The 23,286-nt window shown below is 37.0% G+C and overlaps 1 protein-coding gene across 1 annotated transcript in view; it reads left to right on the forward strand.

Annotated features, from left to right (window-relative positions):
- Nucleotides 1–302: 302 nt before the first annotated feature.
- The window catches only part of LOC121422569, a 134,221-nt gene continuing 111,237 nt past the window's right edge, over nucleotides 303–23,286 (forward strand). The window contains exons 1-13 of the mRNA XM_041617715.1: nucleotides 303–637; nucleotides 1,102–1,368; nucleotides 2,580–2,834; nucleotides 3,376–3,627; nucleotides 10,497–10,748; nucleotides 12,110–12,370; nucleotides 12,868–13,134; nucleotides 15,265–15,519; nucleotides 16,127–16,378; nucleotides 18,501–18,752; nucleotides 18,993–19,253; nucleotides 19,840–20,124; nucleotides 20,508–20,653. Of these exons, the coding sequence (XP_041473649.1) occupies nucleotides 1,233–1,368; nucleotides 2,580–2,834; nucleotides 3,376–3,627; nucleotides 10,497–10,748; nucleotides 12,110–12,370; nucleotides 12,868–13,134; nucleotides 15,265–15,519; nucleotides 16,127–16,378; nucleotides 18,501–18,752; nucleotides 18,993–19,253; nucleotides 19,840–20,124; nucleotides 20,508–20,653 (2,874 nt within the window). The 5' untranslated portion in view covers nucleotides 303–637; nucleotides 1,102–1,232. The remainder of the gene's footprint in view (nucleotides 638–1,101; nucleotides 1,369–2,579; nucleotides 2,835–3,375; nucleotides 3,628–10,496; nucleotides 10,749–12,109; nucleotides 12,371–12,867; nucleotides 13,135–15,264; nucleotides 15,520–16,126; nucleotides 16,379–18,500; nucleotides 18,753–18,992; nucleotides 19,254–19,839; nucleotides 20,125–20,507; nucleotides 20,654–23,286) is intronic.

The following is a 23,286-nucleotide window of genomic DNA, read 5'->3' on the forward strand; positions in this document are numbered from 1 at the left end:
TTTCATTGTTATGTTCTTTTGATTTTTCTCTATCCATTGTAATCATCAATTTTCTGGGGTGGACTTGACCTTTAACTTAGACCATGGTCTGTGCTAAAATTATTGAAAGCCAAAAGTGTCAAAGATTTTAGAAAGTTGTATGTTTCTTATGTTCACATGCTCCTTTCCGATTCATCGATGGTGAAGACAATCATCTATTTATACTTCTTACACAATTATGTTTATGTAACATTTGGCTATCCATACTTAAACCACAACTTAAAACCGGAGTTTAAGTTAAACCAGACTTCAGCATACAGGCCTAAGTATACTAAGCTTTTGTATCTGTTAAAGTAAATTATGAAACACTGACTGTGGATCATTTCAGATAGCCTACCAGGTACTAGCAGCGTTACTGTGGACAGCACAACTGGAAATTCAGCAACGCTCTCATGGACTTTTAACCAGGCAGCCACAGACTACTTAATCTCTTACATCAGTGCCGATGGTTCGCATACTGGTTCCTTTAACCCAGACGGGAACGGCAACACAGCTGTTGTTGTGCCTGGTCTTCAACCACAGACAACATACACATTCTCAGTGCTAGGAACAGACGGCACAAATACGTTTAACGTCGGATCAGCTGTAGGTACAACAGGTAGGTCATCCCAAACACAAAATTAATGAAGTTACTGAGTTTTGGTGTGCTTAAGAGTGCAACTGTGTGGGGGTGGGTGTGTGTGTGTAAGGTTGGGTTAGTGTTGGGTTGAGAGTTGTATGCTGCTTGATAATTGCATGATACAGCTATTAATTAGAATGGAATATCAAAATATCAATACGGATTGTCGTTGTAAGGCATTCTATGAGGGCAGGTGAAACACAAAAATTCAGTAATAAAATTGACGGGAAGCCATCAATCTCAAAATGATGAGGGTGGTCAGGGGGATTTCCTAGGCCTCTCTGATAGCTCTTTGTTCGTAGATTTCTTTTGTATTTCTTTCTCTTCAGAAAGTATGTCCATCTAGGTTACATGTACATATAAAACTACATTTTACTCTTTGCCCTACATTGTTGAGTTTAGTTAGATGGAGACTTATTTTTATCTTGCAATGTTTTTACCAGGTTTGGATACGACGGTAACATTGGATTCGGTTACAGAGAGCACGGTTACACTTTCCTGGACGGCGATAGATGGTAGTACTTTCTACCAGGTTTTATACAGGCCTACTGGCTCGACTCAACCGGAACAACAAATGATAGTTTCTAATGGACCACAAAACACCCAAACCACTCTCACTGGACTCACACCAGCTACAATGTATGATATTCGAGTTGTGGCTTTCCCGGGAGGTGGACCATTGGAAGTTGGAAGCATCACGCCAACAACAGGTACGTACACAATTTATCTTTCAATCACAACATTCGACCCTTTATTTTTCTTTGAAAATGTGATGGCTATGTAGATGGTTCTTGGTAGTGTTATGCAGCTTTAAATCGTACCAAAGTCTCAAACCATGTGTTTAAACATTTGATAGAGTAATATCCTATATAGAGAAATCCATTTTCCTAAAGTTCGTCGGAGTCATAGTCCTGTTGCCTATTGCAATTTTTTTTGTCTCACCTGCATAGCAGAGTGAGACTATAGGCGCCGCTTTTCCAGTGGCGGCGACGGTGGTGGCGGCGGCGTCGACATCAAATCTTAACCTGAGGTTAAGTTTTTGAAATGAAATCATAACTTAGAAAGTATATGGACCTAGTTCATGAAACTTGGCCATAAGGTTAATCAAGTATTACTGAACATCCTATTAGAGTTTCATGTCACATGACCAAGGTCAAAGGTCATTTACGGTCAATGAACTTAGAGCATGTTGGAGGTATCAACATCAAAATCTTAACCTGAGGTTAAGTTTTTGAAATGTCATCATAACTTTGAAAGTTTATTGGTCTAGTTCGTTAAACTTGGACATTAGAGTAATCAAGTATCACTGAACATCCTGTGCGCATTTCAGGTCACATGACCAAGGTCAAAGGTCAATGAACTTTGGCCGAATTGGGTGTATCTATTGAATTACCATCATAACTTTGAAAGTTTATGGATCTGATTCATGAAACTTGTACATAAGAGTAATTAAGTACCACTGAACATCCTGTGCGAGTTTCAGGTCACATGATCAAGGTCAAAGGTCATGTAAGGTCAATGAACTTTGGCCATGTTGGGGTTTTTTGTTGAATAACCATCATATTAAGTTTATTGGTCTAGTTCATAAAAAGTGGACATAAGAGTAACCATGTATCACTGAACATCTTGTGCGAGTTAGAGTAGTATTCAAAGTCAGCACTGCTGCTATATTGAACTGCGTGATGCAGGTGAGACGGCCAGAGGCATTCCACTTGTTTACTTTTGTCTTCATTCTCATTTTCTTATGCCCTTTGATTACTCATTCATATTCTTTTTTGAACGTAATAAACCCTGTACTCATCTGGTGTTGAAAAGAAAAAAAAAAGTCGTTGGGATTATCTCTTGAATGTTTAGGTCAATTCAAATAATGTAAATGAGTGCAGGTGAAGGCCAATTAATAAGATATAAATTTAAATTGTAGGTATTCTGAATGAGGTTATTGTGGATTCGGTAACACCAAACACAATAGCTCTCCGCTGGACGAATTTGCCAGACAACATTAATTATGAGATAACCTACACTGCACCAGATGGAACACAACGAGTGGTTTCGTCAGGCACCAACCCCAACATCATCCTTACTGGACTTACTCCTGCCACTCAGTATGATATCTCAGTACGTTCAACATCTAACCAAGGACAGCAATCAGCCGTTGGTACCGCTACAGCTACTACTGGTAAATATTTTATAAATAATAATTATGAAATCCATATGAATAACTCACTGGAAATGCATTCAAGATGAAATTTCATCTATTATGATTAGTATGCTTTAGCCACTATCAACACGATTCGCTCTGAGACACATAACGGATGGTCCATCTGTCACATGACATCTGCATATGAGTAAGGATCAGAGTTGCGGCATTGCGGGAATGGTAATAATTTTCACTGTATAGCAAACCCCTTATGTTCGTATGTGTGTGCTGACATCAACAACTCTGACGTCTGCAAGTCATATATTAGGTCGTCATATCTTCGTGTCGTGACTTTTCCAGCCAATCGGAGACATACTCTGCAACGCACTGTGCACAAGGAACCGTGTTAAGGTATATAGATTTTTTTTACGTTTGCTCATTCTCCTGAAGACCAACACATGCCCACTGAAGAATACATGGTTTACCATGAAAATGCTGCACTCTTTCTGCTTCACCATGAAAACCTCCAGAAGTTACAGATATGTATGCTAATGCATCTTGGTGATCTTGTTTTTTGCAGTTCCAACACAAGTTACAATAACTGAAACAACTCCAAATTCAATCAGCGCAAGTTGGACAGAGATAACAGGTGCCTTGACATACCGCATAGACTTTGTCAGCACTGATGGCCTACACACTGGATCTATCAATTCACCTGTACCGCCGGCAGTTATTGATAGTCTACAACCAGGTACAACGTACACAATAACTGTTCTTGGTACTACAGTGGACGGACAGACCATCCCAATTGGTTCAGCTTCTGCTACAACAGGTTGGTATATTTAGCTTGTCTACATACCGGAGAAAGATTGTAAATAGCTGAACATTATGAATATTTAGACCTTCCCATATTTGCATTACTACTTTGATTAATCATGTTATTGATATGAATATATATTCCTTGTCTTCATCACTTTAAATATATATTTTTTTCAATTCATGTTTATTTTTCTCTCTGCGTAAGATGAACATATGATAAAATGCATGAGGAAGAAAGAATACATATCATCAAAGACATAATAAGTTTACAAGAAAAAAAAGCAATGAGAGGGAAGCAGCCAAGAAGGACAAAATTTCCATTTAATACGTCCAACCCAAATTAATTGACAATTTCGTGCTTGATTGAAATGAATCCAATGACCGGGGTAATAATATGCTTTAACGCGCTTTGGGCCATTCTGGGAAAAGTGCTTTATAAAAATTGGCTAGTATTATTGTCTCACCTGCATAGCAGAGAGACTATAGGCGCCGCTTTTCCGACGGCGGCGGCGTCAACATCAAATCTTAACCTGAGGTTAAGTTTTTGAAATGACATCATAACTTAGAAAGTATATGGACCTAGTTCATGAAACTTGGCCATAAGGTTAATCAAGTATTATTGAACATCCTATTAGAGTTTCATGTCACATGACCAAGGTCAAAGGTCATTTAGGGTCAATGAACTTAGACCATGTTGGAGGAATCAACATCGAAATCTTAACCTGAGGTTAAGTTTTTGAAATGTCATCATAACTTTGAAAATATATGGACCTAGTTCATGAAACTTGGACATAAGGTTAATCAAGTATCACTAAACATCCTTCATGAGTTTCACGTCACATGACCAAGGTCAAAGGTCATTTAGGGTCAATGAACTTTGGCCGAATTGGGGGTATCTGTTGAATTCCCATCATAACTTTGAAAGTTTATTGGTCTAGTTCGTTAAACTTGGACATAATAGTAATCAAGCATCACTGAACATTTTGTGCAAGTTTCAGGTCTCATGATTAAGGTCAAAGGTCATTTAGGGTCAATGAACTTTGGCCGAATCGGGGGTATCTGTTGAATTACCATCATAACTTTGAAAGTTTATTGATCTAGTTCATTAAACTTGCACATTAAAATAATCAAGTATCACTGAACATCCTGTGCGCGTTTCAGGTCACATGACCAAGGTCAAAGGTCAATGAACTTTGGCCGAATTGGGTTATCTGTTGAATTACCATCATAACTTTGAAAGTTTATGGATCTGATTCATGAAACTTGTACATAAGAGTAATCAAGTATCACTGAACATCCTGTGTGAGTATCAGGTCACATGATCAAGGTCAAAGGTCATGTAAGGTCAATGAACTTTGGCCATGTTGGGTTTTTTTGTTGAATAACCATCATATCTCTGTAAGTTTATTGGTCTAGTTCATAAAAAGTGGACATAAGAGTAACCATGTATCACTGAACATCTTGTGCGAGTTAGAGTAGTTTTCAAAGTCAGCACGTCTGCTGCTATATTGAACTGCGTGATGCAGGTGAGACGGCCAGAGGCATTCCACTTGTTATTATTAATATCAATAGTTACAAAATATATTTCTCAGTTCAGTTCAGTTTATTTATTCAACTAATCATAAAAAAAAACAAAAATACAATGTAAAACAATTAAATGAAAGGTTTGGACCCCTATAAGAAGCAGTGCTTGTGAATTGGGGCCCAACATATATACAACACATTAAAATTGATACAATACAATACATAATATACAAAAGGGGCGGGGAAAGAAGAAAAAAAGATAAACAAATTGGCTGACCATCATTCAACACTCTCACACACACACACCGAACACACCACACAAACACATATCCTAATCATCTGAAAGCAGATCATGCAGAAAGAAAAGTGAGAAAGTGAGGTAGAGAAAGCTAGAAAAAAAAGGAAGAGAGAGGAGGGAGGAGAGAGAGAGAAGATAAGAAGAGAAAAAGGAGATGGTTAAAAAGAATGCAGCAATACATCAACAATGGGTTAAGTCTCTGAAAAAAATCTCTTTTACATAATTCCCTAAACCTTGACAAAGTGGTACTAGACCTGATATTATCATCTAAACCATTCCATTTGCTTAGTCCTACATTCAAAACTGAATTCAATGTTTTGGTAGTGCGTACACGTGGTTTGTGTAATAAAAATCTTTGCCTTGTATTATACAAATGGATGAGAGAATTATTTACAAACATATTTTTAAAGATTTGAGGAACATTACCAATATGAAAATTAAACATAAATATGAGTGTGTTTAGTGTTACAAGCTCCTGAACTGGAAGAATCTTCAATTGTACAAATGAAGGATTACTATGAGCGTTGTAATCAGAATGAGCAATTATTGCATTGACGCCCAACGGCGACAATGCATTGTTCTTGTTCCATATTCCTATTCCGTAATCTTCTTCTTCCACCAAAATCCCATTTGTTTAACACATGGTTTTGTTAGCTCTACCCTGGCTCCGTCCTTCATCCAAATTCATCCAAATTTGGTACACATGTTGTCCAGCATCCCTAGTTGTGCCTCTCGTCTTCCATTTTCCAAAATCACTCATGCATGACCATCCAGGCGCCATTTTGTCCATTTCAAGTCCATTTGCATACCATTCTTCATTCTTTCATATCTCAATTATCCTGCATGCTACAGACTTCTAACAAATTGCTATAGATAGTCCAAGAGTTTCTCTATCATCTGCGACGCATAACTTGACCTTCAAAATGCCATCTTCATGTCCTAAATTCAAATCCGAAATAGCCTTCCTTCAAAAACATCATATTTATTGAAATGTAAAGTAAAAAATCGTAAAATGGCCATAACTTTCTTGTTTTGATTCATTTTGAGCTCTTTTTTTCAGGAATCAATTACGGTATCAAAACATACATGCTACTGAGTTTTCACGCATCATTGATTCTCCGTCATTGAAATAGCGCCCTCTAAAGTTTCAAAAACGCTTACCTTTGAATGCTCCTCATTGCGTCATGCGTGGCCAAACCCGTACCCTTTTTTAAATTTAGGGTCTTCAAGATATGCCCTTTCATGCCATTTAAAAAAATATATACCTTACAACTGACGAAATATCTGAAAAATGCTCCTGAAAATCAGCAAAATACACCAAAATGCACTTTCATGCCAGCACAACTTCAACTTGCTCTTATTTCCTTATTATTGAAGCTTATTCTTTCTAACTTGGCAGATATGAGTTTTGATATATACTTCAACCGTTCGTCAACCTTTTGTAACAGAAACTGACAAAAATCTGACGTCAGCTTAAAATTATTGTGCAAAACCTTCATTTTTAATGTCTTTCTTTATATGGCATTTACTTCCGGTCTATTGCCTGCGCACAAATAAAAGTGGTATCAATGTCACCGCATCGGAATACTCTTTCCAGTGATACCAAATACGACATAGGTTACAACAGAAAATTTCAAGATAAGTCAATCTGAACATATGGTATACTGCTCACAATGCACACATTTTCAACAACCACGTATGGGCCGCCAAATGGTCTAAATTATTTTACTCTAGAATGCAACTTCCTATCGAGAGCAAAATGTGCTAAAATCCAATTTGGTTAACATGTAATTTTTGTTAGTCCTCCCCTGCCACCGTTCCTCATCCAAATTCATTCTGATTTGGTAGACATGTTATCCATAAGTGACAATAACTTTAGAAATAGCGCCCTCTATTGCAAAGTCTTAAAATAGTTGGATCGCCATAACTTCCTTTTTTGAATTTATTTTTGTCTCATATTTTCAGGGTTTGCCAATTGTATCATTTCACATAATCCAACTGTGTTTTCAGCATCAGTGACCATTCCTTTAAGAAATAGCGCCCTCTAATATTTTTGAGAATGTATATCATCTAGAGTTTTCTCTCTATCTCCTTCTGATCCTTGCCCTCTATTAAATCAGAGGCGTCAATGCATGTACATCGTTCTGAAACGATTGCAGTTCTAGTTCTAATTGCTTTCTTTTGAAGAATTTTTAATTTGATGTAATGAGATGAAAATGAATTACCCCAAATGATATTGCAATATAATAAATGTGGTAATATGATTGAATTGTACAATAACATTAATATCTTAGATGGAACAAAACACCTTAGTTTATATAATATGTCAATACTTCTTGATATTTTTAAAGAGATATTATTAATATGAGTCTTCCAGTTCAGAAACTCATCCACAGTTATACCAAGGAAGGATATCGATGGAACACATTAAAGTGTGGTATTTTCAACAAATATTGCTTCAAGATTTTCGGGGACTCTCCTGTTCTTTGAACGAAATATGATATTGGTTGGAACTTAGGTTATATAAATCAAAAGTCCAGTAGGCAGTTCTTTAAACGTATTTACAACAGACATTTATTAGGTGAGATGCAACAACGATGATCACTACTGCGTCATCTTGACAGCAGCCATAACTTTCTCCATGCAAGTAGTCACATGTAATAACAAAGTATAGTCTACGCTTGCAGACCTTTATCAGTTATCACCACACCTCCCTTTCTTTAAAGAGGTTTATATACACATATAAAATACTTCTTAAACTACAGAGTGACAGGGTGGACTACCTGTACACTTACGACAGTACTAGGGGATTATTCTGCCCCTTATAGCTGAAGTACTGTCGCTGTCAAATATTTTAACATGCAACATTACAGTTCATATATATTTCATTTTTGCTGTTTGTATGATGCGACAATTCGTTGAACCGGTAGAGACATCTGTTGAGTTGAGTTTTGTGATAGCGATAAATTCAATCCCGTATTGCTGATTAACTATAACATGCAAATTTATATCATGCACATGCAATCATGCAGTTATCATGGGGTTGCATTAGAGTTCAAACCATTTACAGTTTCAAAGTTATTTTTGAACTCAGGTGGCTATTTACAAAACGAAACGCGAAAGTTTTTCTGTTTAGTTCGCTTTCCTCTATTTACAAGTTTAAGCGATCTGGCGGTTTAACGACTCGTCCGCTTCTGGTTGTTCGGGATGGTGACGAAGATGCGCGAACATCAGATGCTGGTTCCGCTTCTGCGCTGTCATCTAGCTCGAAGTCATTCTGTGTTGGTAATGGAATAGACTCGGCTTGGTGTCTGGGATCTGGCCTGAGGTGACGTCTGTTTCTGCGACGTATCTCGCCTGTGGCTGTTTCAATTTGATATGATCTGTTATGATTATTGACAGACTTTATGATACCATGTTGTGACCAGGTATTAGTTTTCATGTCTTGGAGTATCACATGATCTCCAGGTTTTAGCTTTGGCAAGTCATGAGCATGTTTATGGTGTACCATGACGAGCAAATATCGCTTTCATGTGATTAATCACGGCCTTGCTTGTAGTTGAAGTCAAAGTACATACTTCAATGAATTGTGAGTAGTAGTCGACGACGACCATATATTCTCTTTTGTTCAAAGTGAATAGATCTACTGCAATTTTTTCCCAAGGACGATTAGGCACTGCATGAGGATGATCACTACTGCGTCATCTTGACAGCAGCCATAACTTTCTCCATGCAAGTAGTCACATGTAATAACAAAGTATAGTCTACGCTTGCAGACCTTTATCAGTTATCACCACAGATATAATTAGTTTTTTCATAGTTGAGAAGTAATTTATTGCTCTGAAACCAGGATGTCAGTTTACGTAATTCAAAGTTGGCTGATGATATAAGTTTTTAGTCATGAGATGATCTTTGTTATTGCACGGTTGTTCGATGTTGGAATCAATGCAACAATTCGACCATCGCGAGTCCACGCTAATTTGACCTTTTCACTATCTCTGGTCTTTTGCAAGAGTTTGGCATTTTCACTTGTGAGGTCCTCTTGGATAGATTCCGTAGACCTGCAAGTTTTCTTCTGTGTTTTAAGACTTCTGATCTTTTACGATAAGAAACAAACTTCGCTATGATTGGGCGTACTCGTTTCTTCCTTTCCTCGGGCGTCATGTTGGCTTTGAAGTTAACGCGATGACTTCTTTCCAGGTCATCCTTGGTCAATGGCAATCCTAAAGATTTATTTGCCAGCTGAATAATCTTCATGTCAGTATCCTCATCTGTTGATTCTTCTTTACCAAAGAAGCGCAAACAATTGCGGCGACTGTACTGCTCTTGCTTGTTGGTTTCATGTTATAGTTTCCGTAATTGGTCGCTTTGTTGATCAAGTTTTGACTTTAGTTGACCAAGTTCATGTGATTTCTTTTCATTTTGCACCTCCAACTCCAATATCTTTGCCTGTTGTTCTTCAAGCACTGATTGAAATTTGCTGAGTTGAGTATCAACATGGTTTGTAACTAGGTCCAGAAATCGCTTGTCATTTAGAATATCCTTAATGACAGCAGGAATCAGAGAGACTGTTGATTCTTTCTTTTCTTTCCCAGCTCGAGTTGTGATTGTATTATCTGCCATGGTGAATGGATTTAGGTCTAGGCCTATAGTTCACTAGTCTAGAGTTAAATGCTGATTAGAAATAGAACAAGTAGAAAACATAAAAAGACATAGAGACACAAGTGGTATGATTTAAATTATTTATAAAAATATTTACGAATGGGTTCAATTATCATTAATATATTTCTAAAGTTATGTTTGGAAATATGAAATGAACAACAAATTTTCATATTAACTGGCAAAGAATTCCAAATACTGGGCCACAGAAGAAAATAGATTTATGTAAAAGGCAAGTTCTTATTTTATGAAATATCTTATTGGAAGTGAAAAGTGAAATAGACAGAAATTTCTTCTCTGTTAAAAATAAAGATTTTTGAATTAAGACAAGATAAAAGTGATGCTTCTGAAGTTTTTTGTCTTAAGTTTGTTTAAGTTCTTACAATTATCTGTTCTTCCAGGTATTGGCACGTCAGTCAATGTGGGCCCAGTTACATCAAGCACAATTGCCCTGGACTGGACCCCTATCCCCGATACCAATACTTATCAGGTAGCTTACACTGGACCAGATGGACAAGTGCAGCAGGCTTTGTCAACCACCCCTGACACCATCCTTACCGGACTAAATCCTGTATCTCAGTATGACATCACAGTGAGGGCTATTACTAACGGTGGACAACTGGTAGATGTTGGCACTACAACTGCCACTACAGGTGCACTTTTCATTTATATCTGCATGAATTCTTGAGATAACCCAAGTATATATATCTGCATGTAATTTGATGAATTGATTAAATTAGAAATATGAAATTAAAGACAAAGTTCATATTAATTGGCTACTTGCTCCCCCCTCCCACCTGTAAAAGCCTGGTCTGAAAAAGGCCGGTTAAATTAGAGTTAATTTAATCATTTTTGTCTCACCTGCGAAGCAAAGTGAGACTATAGGCGCCGCTTTCCCGACGGTGGCGGCGTCAACATCAAATCTTAACCTGAGGTTAAGTTTTTGAAATGATGTCATAACTTAGAAAGTATATGAACCTAGTTAATAAAACTTGGCCATAAGGTTAATCAAGTATTACTGAACATCCTATTAGAGTTTCATGTCACATGACCAAGGTCAAAGGTCATTTAGGGTCAATGAACTTAGACCATGTTGGAGGATTCAACACCGAAATCTTAACCTGAGGTTAAGTTTTTGAAATGTCATCATAACTTAAAAAATATATGAACCTAGTTCATGAAACTTGGACATAAGGTAAATCAAGTATCACTGAACATCCTGCATGAGTTTCACGTCACATGACCAAGGTCAAAGGTCATTTAGGGTCAATGAACTTTGGCCGAATTGGGGATATCTGTTGAATTCCCATCTTAACTTTGAAAGTTTATGGATCTGATTCATGAAACTTGGAAATAATAGTAATCAAGCATCACTGAAAATTTTGTGCAAGTTTCAGGTCTGATTAAAGTCAAAGGTCATTTAGGGTCAATGAACTTTGGTCGAATTGGGGGTATCTGTTGAATTACCATCATAACTTTGAAAGTTTATTGGTCTAGTTCATTAAACTTGGACATTAGAGTAATCAAGTATCACTGAACATCCTGTGCGCGTTTCAGGTCACATGACCAAGGTCAAAGGTCAATAAACTTTGGCCAAATTGGGTGTATCTGTTGAATTACCATCATAACTTTGAAAGTTTATGGATCTGATTCATGAAACTTGTACATAAGAGTAATCAAGTATCACTGAACATCCTGTTCGAGTTTCAGGTCACATGATCAAGGTCAAAGGTCATGTAAGGTCAATGAACTTTGGCCATGTTGGGGTTTTTTGTTGAATAACCATCATATCTCTGTAATTTTATTGGTCTAGTTCATAAAAAGTGGACATAAGAGTAACCATGTATCACTGAACATCTTGTGCGAGTTAGAGTAGTATTCAAAGTCAGCACTGCTGCTATATTGAACCGCGTGATGCAGGTGAGACGGCCAGAGGCATTCCACTTGTTTCTGAGGGTCTTGGTTTTTAGCCCAAGATTTAAAAAATAGTCCTCATATATTGCTGTTTTTCTAGGTATTGACACCTCAGTTACAGTGGGTGCTGTTACACCAAACACCGTAGACATCACCTGGACACCTGTCCCTGGTACCAGTATCTATCAGATAATATACACTGGACCAGACGGGCAGCAGCAACTAGGGCAGGTTCTTCATCCCACCACTGATTTCACCCTTACTGGACTTACTCCTGCATCTCAGTATGACATCACTGTAAGGGCATTTAACACTAATACTGGACAACAAACAGATATTGGCACTGCCACTGCAACTACAGGTACACATTCACGTATTGGTCTCAATTACAAAACAAAACTTAAAGTTCATTGTTTTGGGGGGTTAACTAGGCATTTATTGATTTGCAAAAGGCATCAGGGTGCAAGTGTGTCAGGGATGGTGCGTAATTGTGTGTAAGATTGGGTTAGTGTGTGTGATTGAGAGTTGTATGCTGCTTGATAATTGCATGATACAAATATTAATTAGAATGGAATATCAAAATATCAATATGGATTGTCGTTGTAAGGCATTCTATGAGGGCAGGTGAAACACAAAGTTTCAATAATAAAATTAACGGGAAGCTATCAATCTCAAAGAAGAAAGAGGTGGTCAGAGGGATTTCCTAGGCTTCTCTGATAGATCTTTGCAGATTACTCTCTCTTCAGAAAGTATGTCGATCATCAAGGTTATATATAAAACTACATTTTACTTTCTGCTCCACCATTGTAGAGTTTAGTTGGATGGAGACTTATTTTTATCTTGCAATGTTTTTACTAGGTATGGATACGACGGTAATATTAGATTCAGTTACGGAGAACACGGTTACACTTTCCTGGACGGCAATAGATGGTAGTACTTTCTACCAGGTCTTATATAGGCCTACTGGCTCGACTCAACCTGAACATCAAATGATAGTTTCTAATGGACCACTAAACACCCAAACCACACTAACTGGACTCACACCAGCTACAATGTATGATATTCGAGTTGTGGCTTTCCCAGGAGGTGCACCATTGGAAGTTGGAAGCATCACGCCAACAACAGGTCTGTACACAATTTATCTTCAATCACAACATTCAGCCCTTTATTTTTCTTTGAAAATGTGAAGGCAATGTAGATGGTTCTTGGTAGTGTTATGCAGCTTTAAATCGTACCAAAGCCTGAAACCATGTGTTTTTAATATTTGATTATTATTATCTTATATACAGAAATCCTTTTTCCTAAAGTACAGAAATAGTCTCGTTGCCTAATATGGAAATTTTTACAATTTTTATACAAATACATGTTTATTGAAACCATCCTTCATATTTAATTTCATAGTAATCAGTATGCCTTATATATTTTATCAAAAATTTAACCAGTTATGAAAATGATGTGCAGCTAAGAGCAAATATTAGTTATGTCAATGACTGAGAAGAATTAAGAACCTAATCAAAGTCTTACTTGATTGTCCAGTTGTCTCAGGTCATTGACAATGCTATATGTATCTCTCAACATGCTCAGTCTTGATCAGAACGATGATCCATCTAACACTAGTCCAGGGGCTTGTCTTACAAAGAGTTGCTATTGATCCAATCAACCACGACTATGAAAAACCAGCAACCCCAAGATCTAAAATGCATATGTCTGTTAAAAACGTTTTATGAATAGGTATATTTATGCATGCTTCATTATCGTGACCTTCCAGTGAGCTTCGTTTTGTTTGCAAAGGAATATTGAGGAAATTACCTGGATGAAAACTTATGATATTGGTGGATTGCCATAGTTGAGGTTGATCAGATCAATCACAGCTCTTTGTGAGATGGGACCCAGGAGCTGATTTCTTTAAAGGACAAGTCCACCCCAACAAAAACTTGATTTGAATAAAAAGAGAAAAATTCAACAAGCATAACACTGAAAATTTCATCAAAATCGGATGTAAAATAAGAAAGTTATGACATTTTAAAATTTCGCTTCATTTCACAAAAAAGTTATATGCACATCTTGGTCGGTATGCAAATGAGGGAACTGATGACATCACTCACTCACTATTTCTTTTGTATTTTATTATATGAAATGTGAAATATTTTGATTTTCTCGTCATTGTCATGTGAAAGGAAGTTTCATTCCTTACTGAACACATGGAATTCTATTATTTTAACATTTTGTGCTTCAGGCAAAGAGGTCCTAATCATCAAATTTGTAAAAATTGAAATATTGTACAACTCAAAGAATAAAAAACAAAAGAAATAGTGAGTGAGTGACATCATCGACTCTCTCATTTGGATGTAACTGGCTCGTTCATATAACTATTTTGTTAAATACAAGCGAAACTTTGAAATGTCATAACTTATTTTACATCCGATTTTGATGAAATTTTCAGCATTGTGCTTGTTTGATATTTCTCTATTGATTCAAATCAACATTTTTCTGAGGTGGACTCCCCTACAGAAATTTCCAAGCTTGCGGGAAGCGTGCGACTAGCTTGCGCAAGCTTGCGGCATGCTAGTAACTAGCATGCGGTTAGCTTAATAAGCGTGTGATATGCGTGCAGAGTAATAGTTAAGCGATCTTTTAGCGAGCAGGGACTGTTCGCTAGCATGCACTCGCTTATTAAGCGAGTGCCCTGCTAGTCGCATGCTAGTTACTAGCAAGCGACACGCTTAAATTTCGGTAGGGGCTTGACCTTTAATAGCACCTTTTTGCGTCCTTGAGAAATTTACCAGGCTAAATGTTGGCTTGACTACCATTTTCAACCTTCTGAGGCTTTTCATGACAAATTCACGAGTGGGAGTGATAAGAGACCAACTCCAATCTGATGGGGAGGGATGGGAAAGTCTGTTGGCTCTCACTATCCGTATAGGATACTCAACAGTTTTCTGATTTAATCTCATTCGATGAGCGGTACCCTCAAGACTTTGCTGGAGAGTTTGATGAACACATCATCTGTGTCATCTGCTTACATTGTTCTTAATCATTTTTGAATTTGTATAATTTCATTGCCTTCATTCTGATTTTCTCATGCCCTTTGATGACTCACTCATATTCTTTTTTTATTGTAATTAACCCTTTATCAATCTGGTGTTGAAAACAAAAAAGGTTGGCACGATTATCTCTTCAATGTTTAGGTCAATTCAAATAATTTGATGAGCGCAGGTGAATGACAAATAAAAATGATATAAATTTAAATTGTAGGTATTCTGAATGAGGTTATTGTGGATTCGGTAACACCAAACACGATTGCTCTCCGCTGGACAAATTTGCCAGACAACATAAATTATGAGATAACCTACACTGCACCAGGTGGAACACAACAAGTGGTTTCCTCAGGCACCAGCCCCAACATCATCCTTACTGGACTTACTCCTGCCACTCAGTATGATATCTCAGTACGTTCAACATCTAACCAAGGACAGCAATCAGCCATTGGTACCACTACCGCTACTACAGGTAAATATTCCCTAAATAATAGTTACTAAATCCAGAGGAAAAAAATCACAAAAATGCATTCCAGAAGAAATTTTATCTCGTATGATAAGTATGATTCATCCACTATCAACATGATGGACTCTCTGAAAGACATAATGGATGGTCCATCTGTCACATGACATCCACACATGACATCTACACATGAGTGAATGACACAGTTGTCGGCCGCAGGAGTGGTAATCGCTTTTATTGTATAAAGCAAACCCCATATGTCCTTATTTGTGTACTGACATCCACAACTCTGGCATCTGAAACACTGTTACTTACGTCCTCATATATTGGTATCATGTGACTTTTCCAGCCAATCAGAGACATATACTCTGCAACGCACGGGGAACCCTGTAAGAGTGTACGGCTTCTTTTTACGTTTGCTCATTCTCATGAAGGCAACAAGAACGCACTTCTCGAAATATCGAGTTTAGGTGGTCCTTTTCAGGACCAACACATGCCCACTCAAGAATACATGGTTTGCCGTCAAACGGCTACACCCTTTCTTGCTTCACCCTGAAAACCTCCAGAAGTTACAGATATGTATGCTAATGCATCCCGGTGATCTTGTTTTTTGCAGTTCCAACACAAGTTACAATAACTGAAACAACTCCCAATTCAATCAGCGCAAGTTGGACAGAGATAACAGGTGCCTTGACATACCGCATAGACTTTGTCAGCACTGATGGCCTACACACTGGATCTATCAATTCACCTGTACCGCCGGCAGTTATTGATAGTCTACAACCAGGTACAACGTACACAATAACTGTTCTTGGTACTACAGTGGACGGACAGACCATCCCAATTGGTTCAGCTTCTGCTACAACAGGTTGGTATGTTTAACTTGTCTACATACTGGAGAAAGATTGTAAATAGCTGTTATGATATATAGACCTTCCCATATTTGCGGTACTACTTTGATTAATCATGTTATTGATATCCGTATTCTTGTTTTCATCACTTTGAATATTTTTAAAATTTTAATTCAAGTTTATTTTTCTCTATGCATAAGATGAACATATGATAAAATACATGAGGAAGATTGAATACATAACATCAAAGACATAATAGGTTTGCAAGAAAAAAAAAGTATAGAGAGGGAAGCAGCCAAGAAGGACAAAATTTCCTTCTTATACATCTGACCCAAAATACTTTAAATAGAACAATTATTATATTATATTGGATGGCTCAGAATGGAATACCAGAAATATTCCAAGAGTTCGGAAAATATTGGCCCTAACGAGTGGAATATTTCTGGTGTTTCATGAAATAAAGCCATCCAATATGATTATCATCAATCCCACTCAGGAGCCGTTGGGATATTCGTCTGATTTCGATCCTATTTTTGGGTACGCTCTGATACATGCACGGGCAGTTGATGCGGACTAAAATACGCATTTTTAATGCATCGATAGAACACTCTATATGGATGATAATTGACAATATCAATAGTATGGTATAATATAATCAATGGTATAATTAAAATTATATATGCAAAATATTTACAAACAGGTTTATTTATCATTAAGACATTTCTTACCTATGTTTGAAAATATCAAATGAACAAGATGTTTTCAAATTAACCGGCAAAGAATTCCCAAGTACTTGGCCACAAAAGAAATTAGATTTATGCGAAAGGCAAGTTTTTATTTTAGGAAATATCTTATTGAAGTGAAAAGTGAAATAGAAAGAAATTTCTTCTCTGTTTAAAGTTATTAAATGAAAGCTTTCAAATGAAGAAAAAAATATTCATTCTTTCATAAGGTAAAAATGATGCTTCTAAAGTGTTTTATCTTTAGTGTGATCTTTTTTAGCTCATCTGGCCCGAAGGGCAAGATGAACTTATGCCATGGCGTGGCGTCCGTCGTCTGTCGTCCGTCCACAATTTCAAAATGCTACTACTTTGCCATATCAAGTCCGATTTCAGTTCTGTTTGCTTCATATGATAGCACTAGGTGGGGCATTCAAAACTTCTACACAGAATTTTGAAATTCATTAAAATGCTAATTTATGCGCATTTTTCAAAATTCATAAAAAATGCTTCATTTATTGATCGATTTTGAATTTTTTGCTTCCATCTGGTAGAACTTTATAAGGTTCACCAAAATTCTACACAGAATTTTGAAATTTGGACCAGAACAATTTTTATGCTAATTTATTCGAAATTAATTTATGCAAATTTTGAAAAATTCACATAAAATGCTTCTTCTTTATTTGTTGACCGAATATGATTTTTTTTCTTCCATCTGGTAGAGCTTTATGAGGTTCACCAATCTTCTACACAGAATTTTGAAATTTTGACTAGAACAAAATTTTTATGCTAATTTATGCAAAATTAATTTATGCATATTTTAAAAATTCACATAAAATGCTTTTTTATTAATTGTTGACCGATTTTTACTTTTTTTCTTTTCTTTTTGTAGAACTTAATGAGGTCCACCAAACTTCTACACAGAATTACAAAGAAATGTTTTTTTCTTCTTCATTTGTTGATCAATTTCAATTTTGTTTGCTTTATATAATAGCTTGAGGTGGTGATACAAAATTTCAACATAGAAATTTGAAAATCATTAAATATGCTAATTTATTCATATATTTTCAAAACTCACAAGCATACTTATTTATATGTTGATTGACTTTGTTTATTTTTGTTCCATCTGAGAGCTACATTAGGTTCACCAAGGTTCTACACTGAGTTAAGAAACTTGACTAGAAAATTATTAATACTTAATTCATAAGAAATTTATTCATAGATCACAAAAAATGCTTCTATATCATTTCTTCATTAATTTCAATTCTATATCCTCAATTTATATAACCAATATAATTCACTACAGTGTCAACTGGGCTGAAATTAGAATTGTGTTAACTTTTGTTGCAAGATGCCGGTGGAGCTTCACATCATTGATGTGCTAGTTTAAAAAAGTCCTTAAAATTATCTTATATTCCAGGTATTGGCACTTCAGTCAATGTGGGCCCAGTTACATCAAGCACAATTGCCCTGGACTGGACCCCTATCCCTGATACCAATACTTATCAGGTAATTTACACTGGACCAGATGGGCAACAGCTGCAGGATTTTCCGACCACCCCTGACACCATCCTTGCTGGACTGAATCCTGTATCTCAGTATGACATCACAGTGAGGGCTATTACTAACAGTGGACAACTGGTAGATGTTGGCACTACAACTGCCACTACAGGTGCACTTTTCATTTATATCTGCATGAATTCTTTAGATAACCCAGCTGTATATCTGCATGTAATTTGATTAATGTGATTAAATTAGAAATATGAAATATAGACAAAGTTCATATTAATTGGCTACTTGCTTCCCCCCTCCCACCTGTAAAAGCCCACTTAAATAGAGTTAGTGTAATTTTTTTCTGAAGGTCATGGTTTTCAGCTCAAGAAATAGTCCTTAAATATTGCTGTTGCTATAGGTATTGACACTTCAGTTACTGTGGGTGCTGTTACACCAAACACCGTAGACATCACCTGGACACCTGTCCCTGGTACCAATATCTATCAGATAATATACACTGGACCAGACGGGCAGCAGCAACTGGGGCAGGTTCTTCATCCAACCACTGATTTCACCCTTACTGGACTTACTCCTGCATCTCAGTATGACATCACTGTAAGGGCATTTAACACTGATGCTGGACAACAGACAGATATTGGCACTGCTACTGCAACTACAGGTACACATAATACCGGTATCTTACAGTTTCACGCACTGGTCACAATAAAAACAAAATAATACTTAGTTATTTTTTGTAATTGGGCAATTATTGATTTGCAAAAAGCATGAACTTTCAGCACTATATACATATGATATTTATATGTATATTCATATAATATATATATGTATATAAAAAGAATGTACACATTTTATATGGTATATGTTTCCACTTGGATGGTCAGGAGTTATTCTGTGTTGTGACGTGAAATTTAACGTTTGTACTGAAGAGATCGAAGCATAAAAGAAATAAAATAAAGAGTACATGTTGCTATCTTTGTAAATGATATTTTTATGTCTAAAGATTACCAATCTAAAAGAATAATCTGATCAATGCAAAGCAGAGAGACATTGATGGACTGACTTGTCAAAGTGCAGACTTACCCTTCTCCCTGAGTCAATATACATAGGGGGTATCCTGATATATGTTTAGGGTATAGGAGTTTGATAATTGTTCAAATGTCAACCATTTTATAATTTGAGATGTTTTTGATTTGTTTGTTTAGTAATAATTATTAAGAGGTTATGCACATTGCCTTTTCTCGCAGATACACTGCTTAATCTGGTTGCCAGTGCTCAAAACATCCAAACAACTAGCTTCGACATCATGTGGGAAGACAGACCTGAATTCACTTATACTAGCTACATTGCGACAGTCAGTGAAGTAGGGGGTACTTTTTCAGTACAACTTCCAGCCACTGCGAATCGTGATGGTAGAAATATAGTAGTCAATGCTGCGGGCCTTACTGCCGGCACAGAATACGATGTTAACATCCAAGGTGTGACCAGTACGGGAGTGCGTGAGGATCAAGTCAATTTCAACGTTTTCACAAGTAAGATGATTGCTTGACAGTTTTCAAAGTCATATTGTATTTTGAAATCCAATGTTGATTTGTTGATTTTGCATCATGGAAGCCAATTAAACTCTCTGTCACCAGAATTATACCCCCATTTGCTGTCCATATCCTTATATTCAACATGTACATACCTTCATGCCATGAGTGGTGATCATGGGGGGGGATGTTATCAAATGTTGTACTGCAGCCTATGGGAGAGGGTGGTCTGGCCCCCACCCTCCCCTAGGAATTAACATCTTAGGATATCGCTTTGTGTGCTTCTCACTTCCACTTTATAAAAATGAAACGTATCTTTGAATGCATCACCCTATGAGCCCTAGATACTTTGACAGTTATGTCTACATCTCATATGACCACAGGGCCAAATCCACCCATCGATGGTCGCTTCACCGAGATAAATGGAATGACAGTACTACTTGAATGGAATCCACCTGCTGATGGGAGAATAGATGGGTATGTAGTGATACATGGTGCAGAAACCCAGGATCCAACTACTTTGACCCAGGTAAGGATAATGATAATAATAATAGCGGCATATTTACCCAGGGTAGCCACTTCAGTTCCGAAAACTGTTCTCCCAGCAGGCCCTGCTATTATTACCCCGGCTTTAGCACGGCTACCTTGATCTGGCGCTCGAGCATTCGAGAAATTTCTTCCTATCGGGTACCCATTCACCTCACCTGGGTCGAGTGCAGCACAATGTGGATAAATTTCTTGCTGAAGGAGATTACGCCATGGCTGGGATTTGAACCCACGACCCTCTGTTTCAAAGTCCGAAGACTAATCCACTGGGCTACAACGCTCCGCGATACTCACATGGACATTGAATAAAACTGCTTTTAACAGCTTGGCATTTGTTACAGATCTTATGCACTACCCTACATCTTGACCTCATATTTTCTGATATAGCTCACTCTACTCTTGTGATTTCATTCTTTAACATTTTAAGAAAAATAATTTCTTTATCAATCAATCAGTTAGTCAACTTTTGACAAAAAAGTAAACTTTGTGTTCAGGTATGTGTTAACTTTAACCCTTTGATACCTAAATTATTAGCACATTTTGACCATATTCACAAATTCACAATGTTCCATGATTCAAGCCCCTATTGGCATCTTCCCCATGCTGTTACCCAGCCCGGTCCGACTGAAGTAGTTTAGCTTCTTGTAGACCTAGTCTACAGATATCAGTATCATCTAAAATCACATTCAAAATCATTGCTTTGACTCAAATAAAATTTATCAATAACTTCCCCACAGTCAGCAGGTGACTTGCTGTGTATGATGCCACACATGCCTCTGCAGTTACTGTAGAGTAGTATATTACTGTCATTTTTTATTCTAAAACTTTGCGAAATCAATACAAATCCTGACAGAAATTATCTACTGGATATCTCTCCATATACTAGAAAGAGGACATTATTTTTAAAAAAGATCTCCTGACATTTAGAACCCATGTGTTTCAAGTCACATGGCTTTGAGTATTTTCAAGTTCACCGTGATGCCGGAATCCAGCCTTTTGGGTTCAAAGGGTTAAATGATGGGAATATAATGATTAAAATTGTGTCCCCTCCTTTGCCTGCCACCCCCCTTCCCTGCTAATTAGGATTTTAATTCCTCTGTTATCCCCTTTCTTGCATTATGTTTGTTTGTTTGGATTTTCATGTTGTACGGTAAACAGGGGGATAGACCTTGATAGGCCGATGGCTTTCTGTCCTTCCCCCACATCTGCCATACAGCGGAAATCATTGTTTTTATTTAGGGGAAGGCGGGGTAAGTTGTGACAGTTTGCGAAATCAATACAAATCCTGACAGAAATTATCTACTGGATATCTCTCCATATACTAGAAAGAGGACATTATTTTTAAAAAGATCTCCTGACATTTAGAACCCATGTGTTTCAAGTCACATGGCTTTGAGTATTTTCAAGTTCACCGTGATGCCGGAATCCAGCCTTTTGGGTTCAAAGGGTTAAATGATGGGAATATAATGATTAAAATTGTGTCCCCTCCTTTGCCTGCCACCCCCCCTTCCCTGCTAATTAGGATTTTAATTCCTCTGTTATCCCCTTTCTTGCATTATGTTTGTTTGTTTGGATTTTCATGTTGTACGGTAAACAGGGGGATAGACCTTGATAGGCCGATGGCTTTCTGTCCTTCCCCCACATCTGCCATACAGCGGAAATCATTGTTTTTATTTAGGGGAAGGCGGGGTAAGTTGTGACAGTTTTTGCTTTTTGCATGTTAGAATTGATATGATTAATAATCTTGTCGAAATAAGTACATTGCCTTTAAATTTAATTCTTCTGAAATATTTTCCACCTATATTTAACTTTCTATCCCCACACTGAAAGTCATCGTGACCTTTGAAAAAAAAACGATGTCAAATGGCTCAACTTGCCCCATATATGGGGTAAGTTTGAGCCACCTTCTGGGGTAAGTTGAGCCACAAAAACTATGTACAAAATGTATGAGGGGAGAACCAGCATGTCAATTTTTGGTTTAAAGTCTTTTCACTTGCTAATTCTCTATAAATACTAACATCCTTTAAAAGGAAAAGAGCAGTCATGTAAATTTGCTTCTTTCAGCCAGCATTTCAATCGATTTTTATGGTTTTGTTTGTTTTTTAAGATACATTACCATAGAAATTACCATGGCTCAACTTGCCCCATGCTGTTTGGCTCAACTTACCCCAGTCCGAACTTAGGGCGATAATTTTGTATCCACACATTTATTATGCATCCATCATATAAAAGACTATGACAAGAATGAAGATCCATACCTGGACTATTAATGTTGTTATCATGTCTTTATTATATTTAAAGACGAGTGTGTTTATAAAGCACTTATCTATTTCACACTCTTTTTTACTTTTTTGGCTGAAATTCATATTTTTCTCTCTAATAAACTACTTTTTGTTTCAAAGTTGAAAACAATGTGGTGGGGTTAGAGGTTATGCTATGGGTCTTCAATACATGACACCCCCACAATGTCTGACTCATTCATTATTGGCCTGGGGCTGGTGGCTCAACTTGCCCCTATGCTCAACTTACCCCGCCTTCCCCTACTGTGTTTTACTATCGGTTTATGACTACTTATACTTTATACTTGTCAATATCTGTTCTGTCGTATAAGAATTT

This window comes from Lytechinus variegatus, chromosome 10 (assembly GCF_018143015.1).
Source record: "Lytechinus variegatus isolate NC3 chromosome 10, Lvar_3.0, whole genome shotgun sequence".
NCBI classification, from domain to species: Eukaryota; Metazoa; Echinodermata; class Echinoidea; order Temnopleuroida; family Toxopneustidae; genus Lytechinus; species Lytechinus variegatus.